Source organism: Pyrgilauda ruficollis, unplaced genomic scaffold (genome assembly GCF_017590135.1).
Source record: "Pyrgilauda ruficollis isolate IOZ18807 unplaced genomic scaffold, ASM1759013v1 scaffold203, whole genome shotgun sequence".
NCBI lineage: Eukaryota > Metazoa > Chordata > Aves > Passeriformes > Passeridae > Pyrgilauda > Pyrgilauda ruficollis.
In genome coordinates, this window is record NW_024519541.1 from 272,373 (window position 1) to 293,158 (window position 20,786).

The window sequence follows — 20,786 nt, forward strand, 5'->3', positions numbered from 1 at the left end:
CTCTATCAGTGCTATGGAAATAGAGTGTGTTAAAACGGTCCCATTTAAGCAGAAATGTGACACTGGAGATATTCCCACCTATGCTACTGAGTACGAGAAGCTCATGGGCATGAGAAGCAGGAGTGCTAAGAAAGTATACAGCCAAAACCCATGGAATGGTACAATGTCGGTCACTTGCGCTTTCAGAACTGCGGAGTTCCGCTCAATTATAGCTCGGTATATTTCTGTTGCACCTGACATGCTGCCATATTTGTCCAATACTCATTTCTGAGGGGAAAAAAATGCCCCAGCAAACCAAGCACCTTCACTCCATAGGTGTTATTTTTAGGTAGAATTCAGGACAAAAGCATACTTCTCATCAGGAAAGCGTACCTCACATTCTATACAGGACCCAAACTAGAACCACAACTGTCCTGATTTCCCCCACCCACAGAGAAAATTCTGGCTAGGCAGAGCACTGCTGAGCCCTTGCTTTCAACTCTTCCTTCTAGACAGCCACAATTTGCATTGCTCGAAGGTTTCTATAAACCGGGCATGTCTGACCTCAAACACACATCCAGTCCACCTCACACAGCAGGAATGTCTGGAACAAAGGGATGCCTTTCCCCAGGTACTTTGTCAAATTACACACATATTATTTTAAAACCGTTAATAGCAACTGAAATCATAAGGCTGACTAGCAGCATCTTCACTTACCTAAAAGAGCAGCAAAAATAGGAAAGCGATTTGGATTCAGGTCCAGTTGCTTGGCAACTTCATGCATTAGGTATTGGCTTGTTGTGAGGCTTTTCCCATTCCGGCTCAGTTTTAGGGCATGGGCACTGAAATAGTAAGGGATGTTGCACAATGCATAATCGGAGTCATATGCAACCAAACCATGGAAACCTTTTTCTCTGCAGAAAGCAATTACTTCTTGATGATGATCCTCAATGCTCTGCGCAACCTATAGTGGAAGACAGAGCAATTAGCTTCAGTGTAAATGGAAGCACTGATTGATCACAACTATTATGATATAGTGGGTCTTTCTGAAACTATACATGTGAATTTAAAATACTCGAGATATGTTTAAAGTGACTTAAAAAATCCAGTGATGGAGCACATACAGACAGGATGTAAGGAGCACTTGGAAGCACAGCACACACTTCTGGAAGCCTGCACACTGCACTGGCATTAGGTACTAGTGAACTTATCTAAAAAACCTGCTTATTACCAGAAACACTTGAACTCTGAAGACATTACTGTTCCAGTGTCTGTACCAGCTCATGGGAAAAGCCTTGAGGCTGTGGGTACTCCAGCAGTTCAGCACACCAAGATGCCCTGCATGATCAAACAAACCCATGATACCTTTTAAAGTTTTTTGAGCCTCTTTTAAACGGGCCAAACACAACCCCAGATGAACAGAGATAGCTTTGTTGACCTTTCAAATGCATACCTTGCTGTATTAAGCAAACTTTTTTCCCATTTCCACCTTCAGCCGAATCCCTTCATGCACAACTGTATGGTACAAACTGCTTTGAGTTTTTAGCCCAAACTTCACCTCTCCACTCCTGTTGCCTAGCAAAGCACATATTTTAGGCTACAGAAATCAGATTACTTGAATAGACCAATGGGAGTGTGCAGGGAGACCAATGGGCCAATGCCTAATGTCAGATATATAAAAGGAACCTTTTCTAATCAAGAAGCTTATACTGAAACTTAAAGTCCCATGAGGACAGGTCAGGACCTACAGTCCTGCATTCCAACACACCTTCAGAACTGCTACAATTACAGTATGCATACAAGCACACTCAACTACAGCCAGCTGAGGGCTTTGAATGCCTCATGCTTCTGCCATCCACAGACATAATACACATTCAGTGGTAAAGAAATCCTCTTGGAAGCTGGGTGTTGGTATAACCCACCCTCACTGTGTATTCCATTTTAACAACAATATAGATAGCAAGTTATCCCAAAATAGACTAGTACGAAACTATTAGCTTCAGTCTCCACAGTACACATGAATAACCACAGCCTTAGTGCAAGCAAGGCTATTTATTTCCTCTGCAGAACAGGAGATAAGGTCCCAAACTCCACAGCCCCAGCAGTCCCCACAGCAAGTTTACAGTGACCCTTCCTCTTCTACTCATGCACTTGCTGAACCTGATGCTGAACTATTCCAGATCTCGTATTCCAGAGAGGTATGTCAAATTTTACTTCTCCCATGCACCTTCCTAAGATGCTCCCTTTCAAGCCAGATCCTGAGCAGCAAAACAGTCAGCACCTCACCTGCTCCTGCAAACAAAGACCAGTTCACTAAGCTCTCCCTACTACTAATCCTACCATCCCGTGGTCTTCAGAAAATGTTACTTCTTCAGAAACTTCCTTGATGGACTGTTTTTGAAATTTACTTTGTGAGAAGAACACACACACTCATTTTTCTCGCATATGCCCTCTAGCATAAGGTGTGGGAGAAATGATAAACGTTTTTGGAAAAATTTAAAGAGATCAGATTTGCATAGTTCCTAACTAAAGGAAGGCAACTTAGGCTTTACCCCACCCCCACCCACCAGTCTTCACAAGTTTTAAATTAGAAAAATCCCTCCGATGTTTTTTAATTAAGGGTAGATAGATTTAAATTATGTCCATATCTCTAAACCCAACCTCTGCATGCACAAGCAGCTCTGATCTATAAAAAACCAAGTGAGAACTCCTTCTGCAACACTAGGTGTGACATGGGTGTGCAGATAACGCAAGAGGAAGCTCTGTGTACAGCTCCTCTGATTTTCTATGAGCTATTTCCTCTACCTCCACAACCTCCCCACTTTATAGAGCTCCTTAACCCTGCACAAACCTGCTGTGTGTTCAGGGAATACCAGAATCCATGTTCAAATAACTGAACCATCACAAGGAAAAGAGTTGCATTTACGAAAGTACTGTTAACTCACAAAGCTCTAACAAGATGGGAGTAAGAGATACATGTCATGGCTCTCACAAATGCAGAGGTACCCAGGAACATGCAGGCTTCAAAAGCAACCCCAGGAGAGGGATGTAGTGGAAATCACAGCCAGGAATTTGGAATCATTTTCAAGTCTGAATCTTGTGTAAACATTAATGGTGCTGGCTCAGAGAGAACCCTGCCTGAGTAAATACACATGAGCACCATTAGGTACTGAGAACAAAACAGTCCCCCCAAGTATTAGAGCTGTTAAGAACGCCACTGCCTAAATATTTAAATTTTAGCAAACCTACTTAGCATAGAAGTTTCTTTTAATAATTATTCTCCCCAAACTGAAAAACACCAGGTCACAATGAAACTAAGAACCCGCAGGAGACTTGTTATAACCTGGAGGAACCTGTTATTTTTACATCCTGCTGAAAACATCTGTGAGTGATTTATAACTGTTCTGGATAGAAGACATTACTTTTTCTCCTCTCTAATTACCAAAATGGATTAAATTCATGGCCAGTTCCTAGCTTCACATAGAAACTTACTCCAGACTCAAATGCTCCTAAAAATATGAAGGAGCATTCATATTTAAAGTCAATCAGTATTCTCAAACCCAACTTCTCAAAACAAAGTGAGAAAACACTACAATTTAACAATTGTTTTATGCATATTTAGATTTTTAAAATCACCTATACATGTAAATAAAAAGCACACTTTCAAGACGCATTTGCCCTGTGCCCATCAAGAGGGCTACACCAGAGTGAGAGTGAGAATAAAACTGAAGGAAGATTTAGAGAAAAACAGATACATGTAATAAAGCAGATTTAGAAATATAATGAATCATGTAAGAGAAGAACAGCAGAGAAGGAAAGTGCTTTAAGCTCAGCAATATCTTTGATGTGTATTATGCATGTGACCACTATAACCATGAAACATCCTTCCTAACCTGAAAATTAATCCATTACAACTAGATTTATCAGCAGTTTCTTGACAACTGAAAAAATTGAGGCATCAGACAGAAACTGCTGATATCCTTCCCATCCCCAGGACAGCTGAGCAATGCAGAGAACCAGCGCAGTTGGGACATGCATGGTGGTGGCTGAGTGGTGAGGACAGCAACAACCTCTCCCCTCTCACCCCTCAGTATCTGGTAATAAGCTGCCAACTCCCAGGGCTAACCCAACACAGACAAATAAATATACACCTCATAAACCTTCTCCATCAAACTGGAGGGACATTGTATTTACTGATATTTTGCAAGTTTGGGATATTTTTTTAATGGCAGAAAAGGGACGCTGTATGAGTGTGATCACACTCCTGTAACTGCTTACAGAGATTAGGAATAAGGCCTGTCACCAAGAAACCATAAAGGAGAGAAAAGCAGCTGGACTGGAAAGTAAACAAAATGCTACAGGGTAATACCATTGTTAAATGCAGCAACTCGGTTCAGATGTAATTTCTGTTCCAGACCTGAGTCAGGTCTGGAACAGAAAATGCTTAACAAACTAACAGCCACTTCAACATACCACAAAACTACTGCAAGCACTAAATTCCCACTGATATCAAAACAGCTGGCTTCCTGTTGAATACTATGGATTTCTATGTTGCATTAAACCAAGTCTCTGCTTTAACACATTAAAAGAAAAAAAAAATCCTTATTTTACCCCATTCATTGTTTTTACTAATGATCTCTATGTCTCAATAACAAATGAGGAAGACTTATAATGCACCCACAAACAAGTCAAGATACTGCATGGGCCCTAAAACTTTTCGCTGAAAGAACAGAAGTATTTTCTAGCTACAAAAGGTCCCCCAAAGTTCAAATGATAGGATGTTTTACTTATCGTGCAAATTTCCACCATCCAAAAAACATAACACTATTTGGCTTCTACGATGACCAGGAAAAGTGACTGCAGCACATGCGGCCATAACCTCCTCACTTTAACCAAGGCCAAGCCCAAGGCATCACGTTCGGCAGAGCTGCACGTACCCTGCAAGAACAAGCTTCGCCTCCACTTCCAGTTTGTTCCACACACGCTTTGCCGGGACCAGTGGCCCCAGCCTGGTGACCCAATCCCCACCACGGCCGGGGCCACCACAGGGTGGGTGGGACCTCCACTGCTGAGTGGAGTGAACTCAGGATGGCTGTGCTCCAGCTCGGTGCTCCTCCACGGATGGGCCTGGCCCAGTGAGCGGGGCACTACAAGGGAGCAACATGATTCCTGCCCTGTTGGCAGAACTAGGAGAAACTTCACCCAAAGCCACCTGTGGGGTGAGCTCCTTGGAGAGAGACCTCTGTACTCCAGGGCTGCAGCCGAGCCAGAATGTTTCTAATCTGCTGAAAGGCCAAATAACATTAACGTTAAGGTGCTGCTAGTGATCGAGCAATTCCAAAAGTTACATAATATTTTTCTACACACAAAAGTAATTTAAGAAAACAAAGCATGACTATGTGTTTCCCTCCTGCTGCTCTTCCCTCCCCAGCAGGAAGGTGAGCAGGCAACTCCTAAAACTGCAGCTTCATCCCTAGGCTTGCTTTTCCAGCGTCTTGTGTTTCAATATACACAATCACTCAGCTGAACAGAAACCATCGTAAATCAGGAACGCCATGTGGAGAGATGCGACGTGGTCATATCCTGCAACCTTTGAAATCGTAGCCTTCGAGGGCAAGATGGCCATGGAGCCCAGCTCCGACATGAAGGGCTGTTTGTGGGGCTGGAAAACTGAGGTTGCCCCTTAAAATAAGGAGCTTAAAAGAAGGACTGTCAGCTTGGCACTGCTGATTGCACAAACTAGAAGTGTTGCTGTTATGGAGTAAGGAGCCAGTTAGTCTACAACTGGTTTTAAAAGCTTGTTGATACTGAGAAAACACTGAGCAAACGCGAAAACCTCCATAAAGCCAGAAGTGGCACCCCTGTGTTTTTTGCAGCGAACCATTTCCCCTTCAGCCCAAGTTTAAAACACCTCGCCTCAGCCGGGAACTTGTTGCAGATCCATCCTGCGCGAGAACTAAACTGATTAATTTTTTTTTTCTCCCCTCAGTAATTAATTACAGAGATGCTTTTCGCCCACCCGCTCTCCCCTGCGGTACCACAGCCCACAAGGCAAGAAGGGACATTTTGAGTCAACGGAGCGAAAGAACATGGAGGCAGAAGCCGCCCTGCTGCCGGGCCGGGCCATGAGCGCTGCCAGTCGCCCCGCCAAGGCCTCCCGGCCTCCGGCCTTGGCGGGGCGGCGAGCAACGCCACGTAAATAAGCCAAAATCCCCCGGGGATTGAGGCCGCCGAAAGTTGTGCCGCCCCCGCGGGTCTGGGCGACATTTTGAGGCGCTGAGGGGAGCGGCTGAGGGTGCCCTCCCTCCCCCCGCGGGCAGCCCCCGCTGCCATCTTGGAGCCGGGAGGGAGCGGCGGGGAGGGGGCGCCGGGACCCCCGGGCGGGGGGGACCCCGGGCTCCTCCTCACCTTGATGTGGAAGCGGATGAGGGCCAGGCGGATGCAGTGCGCCATGCAGACGGGCGGCAGGAACCAGACCTTGGGCGGCGGGGTGCCCTTGTTCTGGACGTGGCTGACGATCTGCTGCGCCGTCTGGCGCTCGTTGCCCTGGCGCTTCACCCACTCGTGCAGCCGGGCCTTCTCCAGGGCTCCGTTGAAGAAGACGAAGAGCTCGATGTTCCCGTTGAAGCAGGCCTTGGCCAGGGCCGCCAGGTAGCCCAGCATGTGGTTCCACTGCCCGCCGCTCACCCAGTCCGTGTAGAAGCCGCCGTAGAGCCGGTGCAGGCAGTTGTCGGCGTCAATGAGGAGGCGCAGCGGGGTCTGGGGGGGCCGCTGGCGGCCCCCACCCACGAGGCTGCCCCGCGCCAGCTTCTGCAGCTCGACGGGCACCACGGCGCTGGGGCAGTGCTTCTCGATGTAGTCCTGGAATCCCTGCACTCCCATGGTGAGGACCGGGCGGCGGCGGCGGCGAGCGGGCGAGCGGGGGCCCGGCGGCGGCGGCAGCAGCGGGGTCTGGGCTCGGGCCGGGCGGCGCGGCGGCGGCGGGCGGGCGGGGGGAGCGGCGGAGCCGGGTGGGAGCGCTGGCTGCCGTCGGTGGCTGATCAGGGGGGAGTTGTATGGATTAGTGGGGGGCTCATGGCTGCCGCGGCCGCCATGTGCTGCGCTCACAGAGCCATGGCTCGGGGATCCGGGCGGCTGCGGCTCCGACTGCCGGGGGGCGGGGGAGCGGCCGGGCGCGCAGGAAGCCAACCCGCCGCCGCCGCCGCCTGCGGCAGCGAGAGCGGAACGGGCGGGACTTGGCGGCGGCGCCGCTGCCACTCACACACCGCGCGGGGCCGCGGCGGGAGCGCGGGGAGAGCGGAGCGCCCTCGGCGCCGCCCGTGCTCGGAGCCCGGAGCCCCTCACGGCCCCCTGCCCTGCCCTTCCCTGCGGCTCTGGCCCGGCCCGGCCCGCCCGCCGCGGCCGTTGCATAACCCGGGCATGCGCGGGAGCGCAGCGGAAGCGAGTGGCGGGGGAGGGGGGGGGGGCGGGGGCGGGGGGGGGGGGGGGGGACCAGGGCAGGGGTGTCCCGGCTCGGCCTGCTCCGGGCCTGGTCCCGCTCTGCCGTCCAGCGACGCTCCATCAGCCCTGCGGCCGCTGTTGCGGGCCCCGCTCGGCAAAGCGGCGCCCTGGGCACCTGTTGCTCGGGGGTGTTCGGCCGTGACAGGGCAGCAGAAGTGGTCCCACAGCGGTTCGGTTCCGGCCGGGGAGCCGTGGGACTCCCGGCCTGGTGCCGCGCCCGACCTGGCCGGGCGCCTCCGGTAAAGGTGACCGGCTGGCCTGGCCTCTGCTGGCTGAGCGTTTGCTACTCCTGGTAAAGCTTCCAGAGCGTAGAATACCCCGAGCTGGAAGGGACCTGAAAGGATCATCGAGTCCAACTCCCAGCCCTGCACAGGACACCCCAACAATCCCACCCCGGGTATCCCTGAGAGTGTTCTCCAAATGCTCCTGGAGCTCTGGCAGCCTTGGGGACATGACCAAACCCTGGGAGTCTGCTCAGTGCCCCAGCACCCTCTGGGGGAAGAACCTTTCCCTGATATCCACCCTAAGCCTCCCCTGGCCCAGCTCCAGCCGTTCCCTGGGTGCTGTCCCTGTCCCGGGCAGCAGAGATTGGAGCTGCAGCCCCTGGTGAGGTCTGACCTCAATCTTCCCTTCTCCAGCTGAGCAAACCAAGTGCCCTCAGTCACTCTTCGTAGGGCCCCTCCCTTCACCATCTTTATAGACTTCCTTTGGACATTCTCTAATTGCTTAAGATCTTTCTTGTGTCGTGGCACCTGAAACAGCACACAAGACTTGAGGTGAGGCCGCACCAGTGAAGCACAGGGATACACAATACCCTCCCTCAACGATTTTGGCAGCCTTTTCATCTTAGACATGCTTGAAGTGGCAACTGCTTGCATCTTGAGATCTGCCATCCACAGGGCAGCCAAACTGTTGCCATAACTGGTAAATGAGCATAAGTATCAACTACCAGGAAGAAACCCATAAATGAGCATTAGTATCAACTACTGCAAGAAACCTGCTCTTCACTGCACAGGCAGTGAGGAATTAACTGTCTTCGGTTTTACCAGAAGAAATTATTTTTTAAAAGGCCAAGGTGCCCAAGCTCCAGAGGTTGCCTACAAGTTTATCATTGCAATAATACCACAGCACCTGAGCAGTTCTCTGCTGTTTAGGTGTTGGAAAACTACAGGAAGTGTCAAGCTGCTGATGCTGTGTATTCACATTAATATTTTATTAATGAGGAAAAGCATATTGGTAATGAGATTTCAGTCAGGCTGGATTGACACCCACAGTAAATATTCCCAGCAGGGAATAGCTGTTGCAGCAGGAGTGGGCCGGCTCACTCCCAGGCAGTGAGTGCCATGGGTGTGTGTCTGAGCCCAACTGGTGCAGCATCAGGATGATAAAGAATCCTGGAAAAGCTATGGAAGTAATCAATGACAAGTGCATGTTACTTCTCAGAAATCTGTTTTTGCAGTAATCTGAGAGTGTGGTTTCCTAAGTAAATATTCTGATCTCTTTCTGAACTACTTTCTCCTTAGAATCCTTAGATTACCCTATAAGAATAGATATGTTATAGTAACATTGGACTAATAAAACAGTTTGGAAGGAGCTTTGAGGAACACACAAAATACGGTAGCAGGCCAATAGTGCTAATAGAAGGAAAGGGGATCAAGGAGAAAGAACCTCAGAATTTCAAATATCCTAAAAATCACCAAAATTTGGTCAAAATAACAACTACTGCCATGCATGAGATGCCTAAAAATCAGACTTTCAAGCAGCCCTGCATGTATCCAGTGCTCCAGCAGTGCAAAGCTTGATCACAAACAAGACATTCTCTGAGTAGCCTTGTGTGCAATAACTGAGTCAAGAAGAATTAACTTCTTGCCGTTAATTATCTTACAGGGTCTTTAAGTTCAATAGTCTTAGGAATGGCAAATGATCTATAAATAAAAGATGATAAATTTGCTTGTGTTTTTTTTTCTGTTTTGTTGTTTAGGAAGGAAGCTAGTCCAGAGCATGTGCCACCAGGAGCCTGGTTGTTGGCATCCTTGGAGTCAGGGAGGCGCAGCAGAACTGAGCACTGCCAGCTCATGCCCAGCCACAACCCTCCCTCCCCAATGAGAAGAAAGAGGAAAAGCATAAGGGGAAACAAGGTGCTTCCAGAACTATCTAATATAGACTAAAAGTTTGGCCAGACAAGAAGACAATGGAAAATAAGTTAAATTTATGGAAAACAAAATTACTCTGGAAAGCAGGTAGATTAAGCTAGACTTAAAGAGCAATTAGTCAAAGACATGAGGCAAACAGTGTGTTTTTTCATCAACCAACAGCAGAAAGCCTGCAAGATTAATCCATCTTCTACGTCAGCACTGAGATACAATGTGTTCCACAGTTCCCAGATGTTGATTGTGTAAAGGAAGGGTTAATAGCAGTTGGTATTAAAGTCAATGACTCATTATCCGACCTGAACAGAGGCAAATTAGGAGTGGCTCCCTCAAAGGAAGGAACTGAACAGTCATGAGGAAGAGCTAACGAATAACCGTGTCAGAGCAAGAACAGAGATGAATGTTATCAGTTTAGTCTTGGTTCCTCTGTTAAGGAAAGTCAGTCCCACAGCAAGATGAACATGGACACAGACTGTGGAACAGACTAGCCACTAGGACCTGAAAGGTACGTCTGCCTGGGAGGAATAGATACTTACGTTATCCATGAGAAACACTTGTTCAGTGTAATTTCCCTTAATATTTCTTCTCTTTTCTCAGCCTGGTGCATCTTGCTGTGGACCTGCTGCTCCAGAACTCACCTATTCTTGCTGCTGTAGAAGAGCTCCCAGCCTTCCCCTCACTGCCAGGTCTACAAGTGGCTGTAGGCTCTGCCCACCTTGTGGGCAGGTGCTTTTCTGTATTGCTACTTCAGCACTCACAGTTCTAGGCATGCATGTCACTTAGTTGAAAAAAGTTACAAAAATAAAAGAAATTGAAGAAAAAATGTTCAGGTTTAAAAGAGTATTGGGGATAAAATTTGTCACTTGTTGCGATCTTGCTCTGATTTTGTATAATCATATTTGCTACCACGTGCGACATCCCTTTCTTGTCTCTTACATTGCTGCAATTGAACTATACACCATCACACAACATTTCTAGAAGGAGGTTTTTCATGTTCAGATATCTCCACAAAATATCAACAAACACCATCTTGCTTAAGCATACAATAACTTTTTTCAAATATCTATGATACTTCAGACAGAACATTTTTCTCTTAGGACAAAGATGTGCATGTAGAAGGCACATCACTGAGTGATTTAAAACACTTACTGGTATCTGCATCAGCTCTCTAGGGACCACCAATCCAAAGAAAAGATGACTTAAAAGGTAGGTAGCATACTTTACTAGAGCCACTTCTATGCTCAAACTCAAAATTTCTGATTGTCCGTAGAGGCCAACCCTTGAGGAGTTTGGCCCTGGGCATATGTGGGGTAAATGGTGGTGTTGCTCCAGGCAAACTTTTAGGGCAAGAAAATGACTGGCAGTGAGTCCTCTGAGCGCCTGGGAGAAGCAGGCTGGAGGAGGAGGGGGCAATGACGCTGGCTGAAAGAATTCCTCCTTTCAGAGAACAAGCAGTGCTTTCACAGCAGTGGATGCTCAGCCACAGCACACACTACACAGATTACATCAGGGCCATGCACTGCCTTTGATTAGTTTTAAGAAACAAAAGTATGAAAATTTTAAGTTCTAAACTTGAATTTTCAAGAGAAAAAGCATAATAATAAGGGCATTATGGAGCAGGCAGTGGGAGCTGGTGGGGAGCAGTAGCACTGCTTCAAAAACCTGGAACAGTAGTGTGCTGTTCCTGTGTGAACAGTAGTGTGCAGTTGTGTGAGACATACAAAAAGCCAGTATATAAAGCCCATTCTACTGCAATTTTTGCCATCAATAATAATACAAAAACATACTAATAGAATGCTACAGGTTGATATTATAACAGATAAGATGCACTTGCCAGTGGTATCGCAAGAGCACATCTGAGCTAAAATACATCTGCTGTGGCCATTTCAGAAGAGCAGGTATTTACACTCCTAACACTTTAAAAACATGTCATTTTTGTTGGCATTTATGAAATTAACACATGTATCTCAGGCATGGAAGTAACAGATTTAGCTACCTAAATGTGGGGTAGGGCTGCCAGGTTTGGGAATACCATCCTTGCCAGACCTTCACTTTCAGTCTGCTACAGCAGCTGAATTCTTCATCTTGCCTAAACGCACAGCAGCACGGTCTGCCAGCACGCTAGCCGTAGATGTGGATCACTCAGTTATTTGTCTTACCATGGTCTGCCCGTATTTCATCCCTACAGTTCTTGCTGCAGACTCTAAAATGAAAGTATGAAGAAACCCCTACATTTATTTGAATTGCAAAGTATAAAGTTCTGGTGCTGTGCCTGCTTGAATCAGCGCACAGGGTGAAATGAGGTCCATAAATCCAGAATTTTCAAAGTAGTGGCCTGGACACAAGGGATACTTTGTGCTGTTGCCTTTCCTGTCGCATAATGGCTCTCCCATGTCCATCCCAGAGGCATAGCCACCACTCCTGGGACAGGGTGCTCCTTCAGCTGGTGCAGTTGGAGAAGCAGACAATCCTCCTGTTGTCCAGAACTGGCCCACGAGCCACCAATTAGACTGCTCTGAACGACAGCATTCTGTTCAAAGGGCTGCTAATTGTATTTTAATGATGATTTAAATGCTGCTGCTGATAATTTCAGAGACATCCAGATCACTAATTACTCACAGTCTATGTTGAGCTTTAAGCAGGCGCAGGCACAGCACTGTAAAAGCATCAAGTAATGTTATTAATGTTCTCAAAGGCCTTCACTGCCCTCCCACATGTCAAAAGCATCATCTCCTGTTCCCAGGCCCAAGCCCAGCCCTGGCTGCTGGCATCTGGGATCCAGCAGTCCAGCTGCACCACAGGTTCTTGCAGCATTCTGGAAATAAGGAAAGAGAAGCAGCGAATCAAAATTACTTACATTGATTAAACTAAATTCTACCAATATTAATAAAAAGTAGCGTAAATTCTTACAACAACGCCACTTCAGATAATTTTACTTTTAAGATGAAATACTAGCTCAATTGAACTGCATCCCTGAACACAATGTGGTCAGAATATTTGAATAAACTCGTCAGAAATGCAAATCCTAACAAGCCACCTGCACAGCCAGGAAGAACATCAATCTGTTGGAGCAAGTCCAGAGGAGGCCGCCAAGATGGTCAGAAGGATGGAGCACCTCTGCTACAAGGAAAGGCTGAGAGCATGGAGGTTGTTCAGCCTGGAGAAGAGAAGCTTCATGGTGACCCAGCTGCAGCCTTCCAGTACCTGAAGGGAGCTTACAAGAGAAATGGAAAGAGGCTATTTACAAGGACCCAGAGTGATAGAACAAGGGAGAATGGCTTCAGACTGACAGAGGACAGGTTTAGGTTAGATATTAGAAAGAAATTCTTGTCTGTGAGGGTCATGAGACCCTGGCACAGGCTACCCAGAGAAGCTGTGGCAGCCCCATCCCTTGAAGTGTCCAAGGCCAGTTTGGACAGGGCTTGGAACATCCTGGGATAGTGGAAGGTGTCCCTGCTCATGGCAGGGGTGGCACTGGATGATCTTTGAGGTCCCTTCCAAGCCATTCAACTCCCAGGTTCTCTTACTGTCTCCTTGCCATTGCAGCAGGAGCAGTGATGTGGTGGGAATGCGGCCGGCCTGCAGAGCTCACACAGCCAGAGCTGTGCTGTCCAGTGAGTCCAAGGGATTAGAGTTTCCAAGGCTGGCAAATCAATACCTGCCATAAGCATGAAATTCCTTCCCAAATGTTTACTTGTATTCTGTACAAGATGCTCATAGTGTGTGGAGGAATCTATTCTCCAGAAAAAATATTTAGAGTGCAAGTCATAGTTTTCCCCTTCAGAAATTCAGCCAAAACACACCAAATGTGCTATCCATGGGCTGTGTAGTGCTGGTCAAGATGTTTATACATAAAACACTCTGTCAGTGAGAGTAAAGCACACATCTTGCCTGTGTAACTGATATCTACAAATGGGGAAGCTGGCTGAGCCCTGTTCTAAAATACGTGCTTTTACGAGAATGTAGGTTAGCTGTTGTGGATTTTACATGCCAAACCTAAGCAGTCAGAATTTGGAAGAGACTTTTAATGATGCAGGAACAAAAGGGAGGCTTGTTTTCTCATTGGAAAATAAAATGCGTGTAAACAATTCCTAACGCTGTTTGGCGCTTTTTTTTTTTTTTTTTTTTTTTCTTGTGAAGATTTATGTGAGATTAATCACTTTATAATCCTAGACTGTATTAGTTTCACTAATGTACCCTCAGTTTGATGTGAGACCGCTGGCCTAGGACAAGAGTGAGGAGCTTGCTCCGCTCTCTGAGCAGGCGCACAGTGAAGAGAGTGGGATCCTCTGTGCACTCCTTCCCCAGCGACGCTGTGCCTGCAGCTGCAGGGGCACCTCTGCCTGAGCAAGCCCCTGAAACAGCCTTAAAGGAGACTTTTTTTTGCACATTTGCTTGTGCAGCTCAGGTGGCTGGTACAGAACAGCCAGATTGGCACGTGGGAAAAACGGTATATGTGATTTTTTTTTGCACCAAACTTACCTAAGAGTTTTACTTTCTATACAAATTGTCTGTCTTGCTTGTCTGAGGAAGGTTTTAAGTGTGTGTTTTGTGTGTCTCTCCGTTTTCTGAGGGCTGTGCAGCCATGGCAGCTTTGGAAATGAAAAGTCATTAAAAGTTCTTGCACTTTGTTACCAAGTGCTGTTTTATTTTTCCTTTTACATTGTTGATGGTAGAAACTGAGTAGAAACTGGTAGGAACAAGGGCAAATAATTCCTCCCTTTTCTGTTTCAGCAAGCACCTGCCTCAGATGCCAGCCTGCTCCTACAAACCCCTACAGCTTGCACAGAGCAGCCGAGCTGAGCTGATGCCAGGAAAGTGAAGGTCTTGTAAGACAATGTTTAAACTTGTGTATTCCCAGCTTTTGTAATTACAGGTTAGTCATTCAGTTTTCATTCTTTTCAACAAGATCTGAGATGTTGGTGTCGTAGGTTTTCTGTCTGATCTACACAGGTTACTTCCATATCTTCATTTATTCTTTCAAAGATACATCACTTGAACTTTGTCCTGTAGCTTTCTTGCCTAAGGTCAGTCAGGAAAATGTTTAAAAAATAAAGAAATAAATATTTTTGTATAATAGATAATCTCTTTTGCAAGAGATGAAAAGAGTTAAACCCTGCAAGCTTGTCACTCGATGACAGAAACCCTGACTTCTGGAAGTTGTACACACACGCAGCTTGGCCTGCGCTCAATGTCTTGATTGCCATGAAAATAGAAACATTAATGAGCATAAAAAACTTGTAATCTAGTTCTGAAAAAGAAAAAAAAAAAAAAAAACAAGAAAAAAACCAAATATTACACAGCTTTCATTTATGAGAGCATTCTTTTCTTCCAGAAGACATCAGTTTAATTCTCCAGTTACTCCCACTATACCCAGCAACTTTTGATCTCCCCCCACATAATACAGCACAGGAGAGTGTCTCTTTAAATTCATTTATAAAATAATTCAGGGCTGTGGGTGTCTTTGATCTGTTCCTCTCTGCTAACGTACAGAAGAGAAGAACATGTCGCTTAGCAACCCCGCTTAGCCTGCACTGGGGGAGGCAGGAGGGATGGATGGTCCAGAGCCACAAAAGGGGAGGATTAAGCTCCTTCAGGAAACTAAATTTCGGACAATCTTTCTCAAACCGAAGCAAGCAAACATGGCTGTTTGCAGAATTGGGTAATTGGGTAATCTCACTTTTTCCTTTTTTTTTTTTTATATCCACTTATGGTTTATTAATAGCAATCTTCCAACCAAATGGGAAAATCTGGCATGGCATGGACAATGCAGAGTTTGACAGCTTCAGGGCTGGGTTGCAGGTGAAGGGAACCTGAAGTTTAATTTTAAACCAGTTCAATAGATTTTAAATAGAGTTAGTGTTGTGGAATGAATTTCATACTGCAGGTTTAATCTTAACACTTCAAATAAATTTTGTGTGAGTCTCATCCCGTTGTACAATTGGACAGCCTAAGTGTCCCCAGCCTGACTTGTTCAGGGTCACTTACCTTGTTGTAAATAAACCCCAGAATTCTCTGAGTGGTTACCAGGCTGTGATTCACTGGTAACTAGGTAACATCTTAGAGCTGCAAAAATATACCAGTTAGGAAAGTAACTTTGCACTGAAGCAGACAAGCAGCCCTCAGCCCTTTGTCCTTCTTGCAGCTGCAGGATGGTGATGCCCCAAGAACCACGGAAGGAGGAGGCACCAGCTCAGACCCTCCTGCTCATGCCCTTGCTGACCAGTGCTGGCCTAGAGCAGACTTGATTGATTTTTTTTTTTCCCCAAACACCAAATCCCACAGCAATGTATGGCTGAGTTATAGAAGAAAAAATGATGCTAAAAACCTGTGTCAGAGGAAGAATCACAGAACTACCCACTTCAGTACCTCACACAGATAAAAAATAGGTCTAAATGAAATACAAGTAAATTGTTACACTTAGTCTTCTGTTAATGATCATAAAGATCGTCCTAAATCTAATTAACTTTTGCACTATTTTCATGTACTAATCACCTATAACTTATTAGTGAACAGTTAAGAGAATCCCTAAATTCTAATGGTTCAGTTTTCTCCCAGAGCTCAGTGCAGATAATCTTGTGCTCAAACTCTGTAGTAAAGCTGCAGATTATTAGACTGAGTACCTACCTCTGTCCACAGGCAGGAAGCTTGTCTAAACTGGCATCTGCTGCATATTCCAGCCATTATAAACATACCTGAAAATGGACATGATTGGACTCTGAAGTAACATTGTTGTTATCTAGTAAGAGGTGGAGCTCATTCAGAGCTGAGGTTCTTAGAAGTGTACTGAAGAACTTAATTCCTAAGTGACAAGATAATTTTTATTACCCATATATAGTAAAGGTCTGTACAGTAGAATAATGTCTTCAAGAGGAATTTTACTGGTGACTGTAGGGGTGCCTGGATTTTACCCAGATTCTCTCAGTGTGCTTTTGTATTGGCAAATGCTAGTGTAATGTGATTCTTTGGAGAAATTTAATTAAAGAAAAATGTGTAAGGCACTTGGCATTAAGTGGGCTTAAGTTTGTTAACATACAGTATGGAGAATAAAGCCCAAATTAGAAGCAAATAACACTAATTTAACTGTGAGCATTTCCATAAAAACTGCTTTAGTAAGAAACTTCTATTTTTGTAACACATATTTTCTCTATACTTTTATGATGATTTTCTCTATACTTCATACTTTCAATGTTATGATCTAAACAAATTTAGAGGCTTTATTCGAAGTATCACAAGCTGAAGGAAACCCTGTTGACTTCACTTTGTCTTTGCTCTCAGTGACACCACAGTTAACAATTCTTAACTGTAACTCAATACTGAGAAAGTAACTTTGCTGGCTGCCTAAACTGAGGAGGAGGAGGAGGAATCCAGCAACAGTAGAAGTCTTTTACTTGCACTTGTGTTTAAGGTAGCAGTTCATACACGTAGTGGGTTTTAGTTTTAGGAAACAGAAATATGTCATGTCCATAAGGCCAAGATGCTCTTTGTTGGAGATTCTTGTCACAAAGGCTTTCTGTGATTCCTCTAACAGATATAGAACATCTCCAGCTTCTCGAGCAGACTTTGTGAGGCCGATGGTCTTGAGGAATGTATTTTGGACTACACTGACTTCCAAAACTGTACAATTAACATAGCTTTCTGCTTATGGCATTCAGGTTCCCAGATCAGGATGATGCATGGAAAAAGCATGCAGGTAAAGCATCATTTGCCCAAACATGTCATCAGAAACTGAGTTCCTAAAGGAATGTCTCAAGTTGCAGAATACAAACAGATGTGTGATATTTTTCCATTTCAGAGCAATCATTTTAATATCACTATGATGCAGATTACCTTAATGACTTCTTAATCTCAGCACTGACAGAAAGAGAATAATCTAAATTTGCAGAAGCATCGTGTTGGAGAACTCTCAGTTTAGTGCAGCAATTCTTGAAAATATATTGGCCCAGCTGACAGTATTGGGGAAAAGAAGATTATCTCTGACATGGAACCAGACTGCAACAGCCCTTGTTCTCAGGGAAGCAGCTCTAATCTAAAATCTATCAGACTATTTCTTTGTCTTGTAATTTGTCTTATCATTTCCTCCTAAATGAAAAAAGAATTATTAAGCTTTTTGTCATGATGTATAGAAAAGTGTGAAGTTAAAAATAAATCTCAGCTCCTCCTCAGTGGAGGGTCAATGGCTGTCTTTTTAAACTAAAAGCTCACTGGTCCCATTGCCTTCTGCTAAACAGTCAAGCGTCACAAAAAGGTTTTTTGGTGTTTGAGGCTCAGTTTCCCCAGAGATGAATAATTACAGCAAGGAGAACTGCAGAGAGATTGGACATCTTTACTGCCTGCAGTACTACCACCGCACGTCTGACTCCAGCACCAGGCAGCTGGTATACAAACAGACTGAAAAATTCACTGAAATGCTTTGATACTGTATAGATGCAGAATTTGGAAGGATTATGAGTGTCTATTTTTAAAAGTAAATTAATAAAAGACATTGTAAGGCTATGAAAAATACTGTGTGTTATAAAGGAAGATCAGGAAATTCTTGTTTTTCTTACAGTGTAAGGAACACAGGCATTCACATAAAGAGATACAGTGTGCACAAATATTCAAACAAACCAAAAAAAGCCATTCTCTGCTGGATTTCACTGTGTCCTGACTGCCTGGTTCAGTTGAGTGGTAACCATGGGTCAGCCTGCCCAAAGCAGCCCTGCTTGTGCCTGTCTCTCCCTGAAATCACCACGAGTATCACCCCCATGTGCTGCAGCTCTGAAAATTGTGACTGGAAGCAAATGGTTTTGAAGGAGAGAAAAAACCAGGTGCAGTGAGGTCCTTGTCCTCAGAAAGCCTGCTGAACCACGCCTTTTTCCTTGGAAGAAGTCGTATTTACATGACAAATTTACATGTAGCAGTGACAGTGACAGAATATTTCCAAAAAGTGGAATTATTAATGTTTTGGCAGTGTGAGATTGTTTTTTCCCAATTGCAAATGTTGCTCCATCTGCCACAAAACCATTAGTTCCAGCAGCCTGACCTTCCCCATTAAAGGGGCATCACAACACATCATGTTTGTAGCAGAGGTGTGAGGAGAGGAAGGTGACACCAACGTGTGACACCCTGCAGTGGTGTGCCCTGGTGACGAGGAGCTGGCTCTGAGAAAACAAGCCAGCTGGGCAGGTGTGTGCTCCTTCCTCTGTTCTGCTGTGTGAATATTAAGTTAGTTGTTTGACATCATCTGTATTAAGATTTTGATAACACCACAGGCTTAGATCTGAGTTATACCATAGAAATACTGGTTGGATGGGCCTTTAGATCAGCTCCTGCCTTCTGCTCAAAGCAGGACTGAACCAACACTGGATTAGGTCTGTGTGATTTTACCTGGCCAAATGTTTGGTATCTCCCACTGGGAAACTTCCTCCCTCGGTAGTCCTCAACATTTTTAGATTTTAAGATCATGACAGGTCTACACCTGCAAAACACTGTTTTTAGCAAAACATCACATGTCCACAAAGATACCTGATTTCTGATTTCCTGATTTCTTTTTTGAAATCTGAGTTATAATGAGGATAAAAGATATGCAATTCCTTAAACCTAAAGGAGACATCCAACATAAAAAAGCAATCTTAATTCTAAAATGGCTATTTTAGTGATGACTTGTAATCTATGCAGTTTTATCTACTTGATAATACTCAGCTTAGTGTTGTATCTAACCAAAAAAAAAAATGAAATGGGAAAACTATTCCTTTGATACACATTAAATTATTCAGTTAGTAAATTAGTGAATCTTATCCTGTTATTAGCTATTAGCATGTTACACTTCTTGATGTTTCTCATGAAGAATGCCTATGGAAATGAGGGAAAAAATTGCCTTTTGAAGTTCCTGCCACTTGATATCTTGACATTTATTTTAATTTGTGACTGTCCTCTTGGATGCAGTATTCCACTGTCTGGTTTTATGAGAGATTCTCCATTTTTAATTTGCTCTCCCATTGATCAGCCTTTTTTTTTTTTTTTTTTTGAATGGGTTGCTCTCAAGATAATTAGCCTTTCAAGGAAACCATGTTCTCCTAAATAGTTATTAATATCTCTCCCATGCAATACTCTTAACTCTTTTTCATGAGGGGACTTTCAAGGCCTGGTGAACCTGTGCCTGGTACTACTGAAGACAGCAAGCATCTCGCTGAAGATTTCAGGGAGAGCAAGAGCAGACCCTGGCAGTGAAGAAACATCATTTGCATTCACTTTGGTAGATGGCTGTGCTCTAGGAGAACCTACAAACTGTTCTTGATGCTCCAGGGTAGACTGAGGAGGGAGTAAAATGACTGAAAGAAAACAAGGTATGTTGCCTTCTCTTTTTTCATCCTCCTTACGGTGCAGGTTTCCATCTTCAGAGGATTCCATCAGCTGTGCTAAGGAGCCTCCATTAGATTGCCCTGTTCTCAGTGCTGGAGACAAAAAGTTCCCTTTTATTTGAAGTCAATGTACATTACATAAACATAAACCCATTCAAACCAACAGTCATTCTGTGTCTGAAGCTATTTGCTGTTTTCATCTGCAGTTATGCACAGCCACTTTCAGTGAGGTCTTATTCTGTACCTCAGGTTTCTATAAGCAACAGAAAATAACAGTTGGCTATTTTGTCTCTGCTCGTCCTGATTTTACAATCCCTAAAGACCAACATCTTCCTTTTCAGTAGACACTGGACATTTTTGGGAAGAAATAGATCAAGAACTTCAATAGAAAAAAGGCTTAGAAACATCAACAACACCTTTCAGGAAGAAAATCAATATGACATTAAAGAAATTAAATAAAAAATTACAAATAAAATGCAAAGTGATCCGACAAAGGTTGTAAAAGTCATAATAAATGCTGACCAAACAACCATCATGGAGTCATAATTTAAAGGGAAGCTTCACTTTGGAGAAGAGCAATGTTTATAGAAAAGCTAATTTTTTCTTTTGGAATACTATTAAAATAGCTATTAAAAGTAACAAGTTATGGTCCAAAATACTGCAGTGCAGCTCAGAGGAGAGCTAGCACAGACTATGAACTGGCTTCACATGGTGATCTATGTCTGATACCATAAGAAATACACTATTTCAAGCACCAAGGCAAGCTGTATAGGTGGAGCCCTGTCCTTGCTGCAATGATAGTTTTGCTAGTGAT

At 44.7% G+C, this 20,786-nt stretch overlaps 1 protein-coding gene and 1 long non-coding RNA gene across 4 annotated transcripts in view; one reads left to right on the top strand and one right to left on the bottom strand.

Annotated features, from left to right (window-relative positions):
- The window catches only part of FAM120A (family with sequence similarity 120A), a 50,376-nt gene extending 42,989 nt beyond the window's left edge, over nt 1-7,387 (bottom strand). For all 3 annotated transcript variants that reach the window (XM_041467220.1, XM_041467221.1, XM_041467219.1), the window contains exons 1-2: nt 6,388-7,387; nt 697-943 (exon numbers count right to left, since the gene is read on the bottom strand). In XM_041467220.1, coding sequence (XP_041323154.1) covers nt 697-943; nt 6,388-6,861 — 721 coding nt within the window. In that variant the 5' untranslated portion in view covers nt 6,862-7,387. The remainder of the gene's footprint in view (nt 1-696; nt 944-6,387) is intronic.
- Nucleotides 6,726-10,444, top strand: LOC121353404. The gene is made up of 3 exons (XR_005955110.1): nt 6,726-6,862; nt 9,461-10,134; nt 10,227-10,444. It is a non-coding gene; the product is annotated as an uncharacterized LOC121353404 (long non-coding RNA).
- The last annotated feature ends 10,342 nt before the right edge of the window (nt 10,445-20,786 follow it).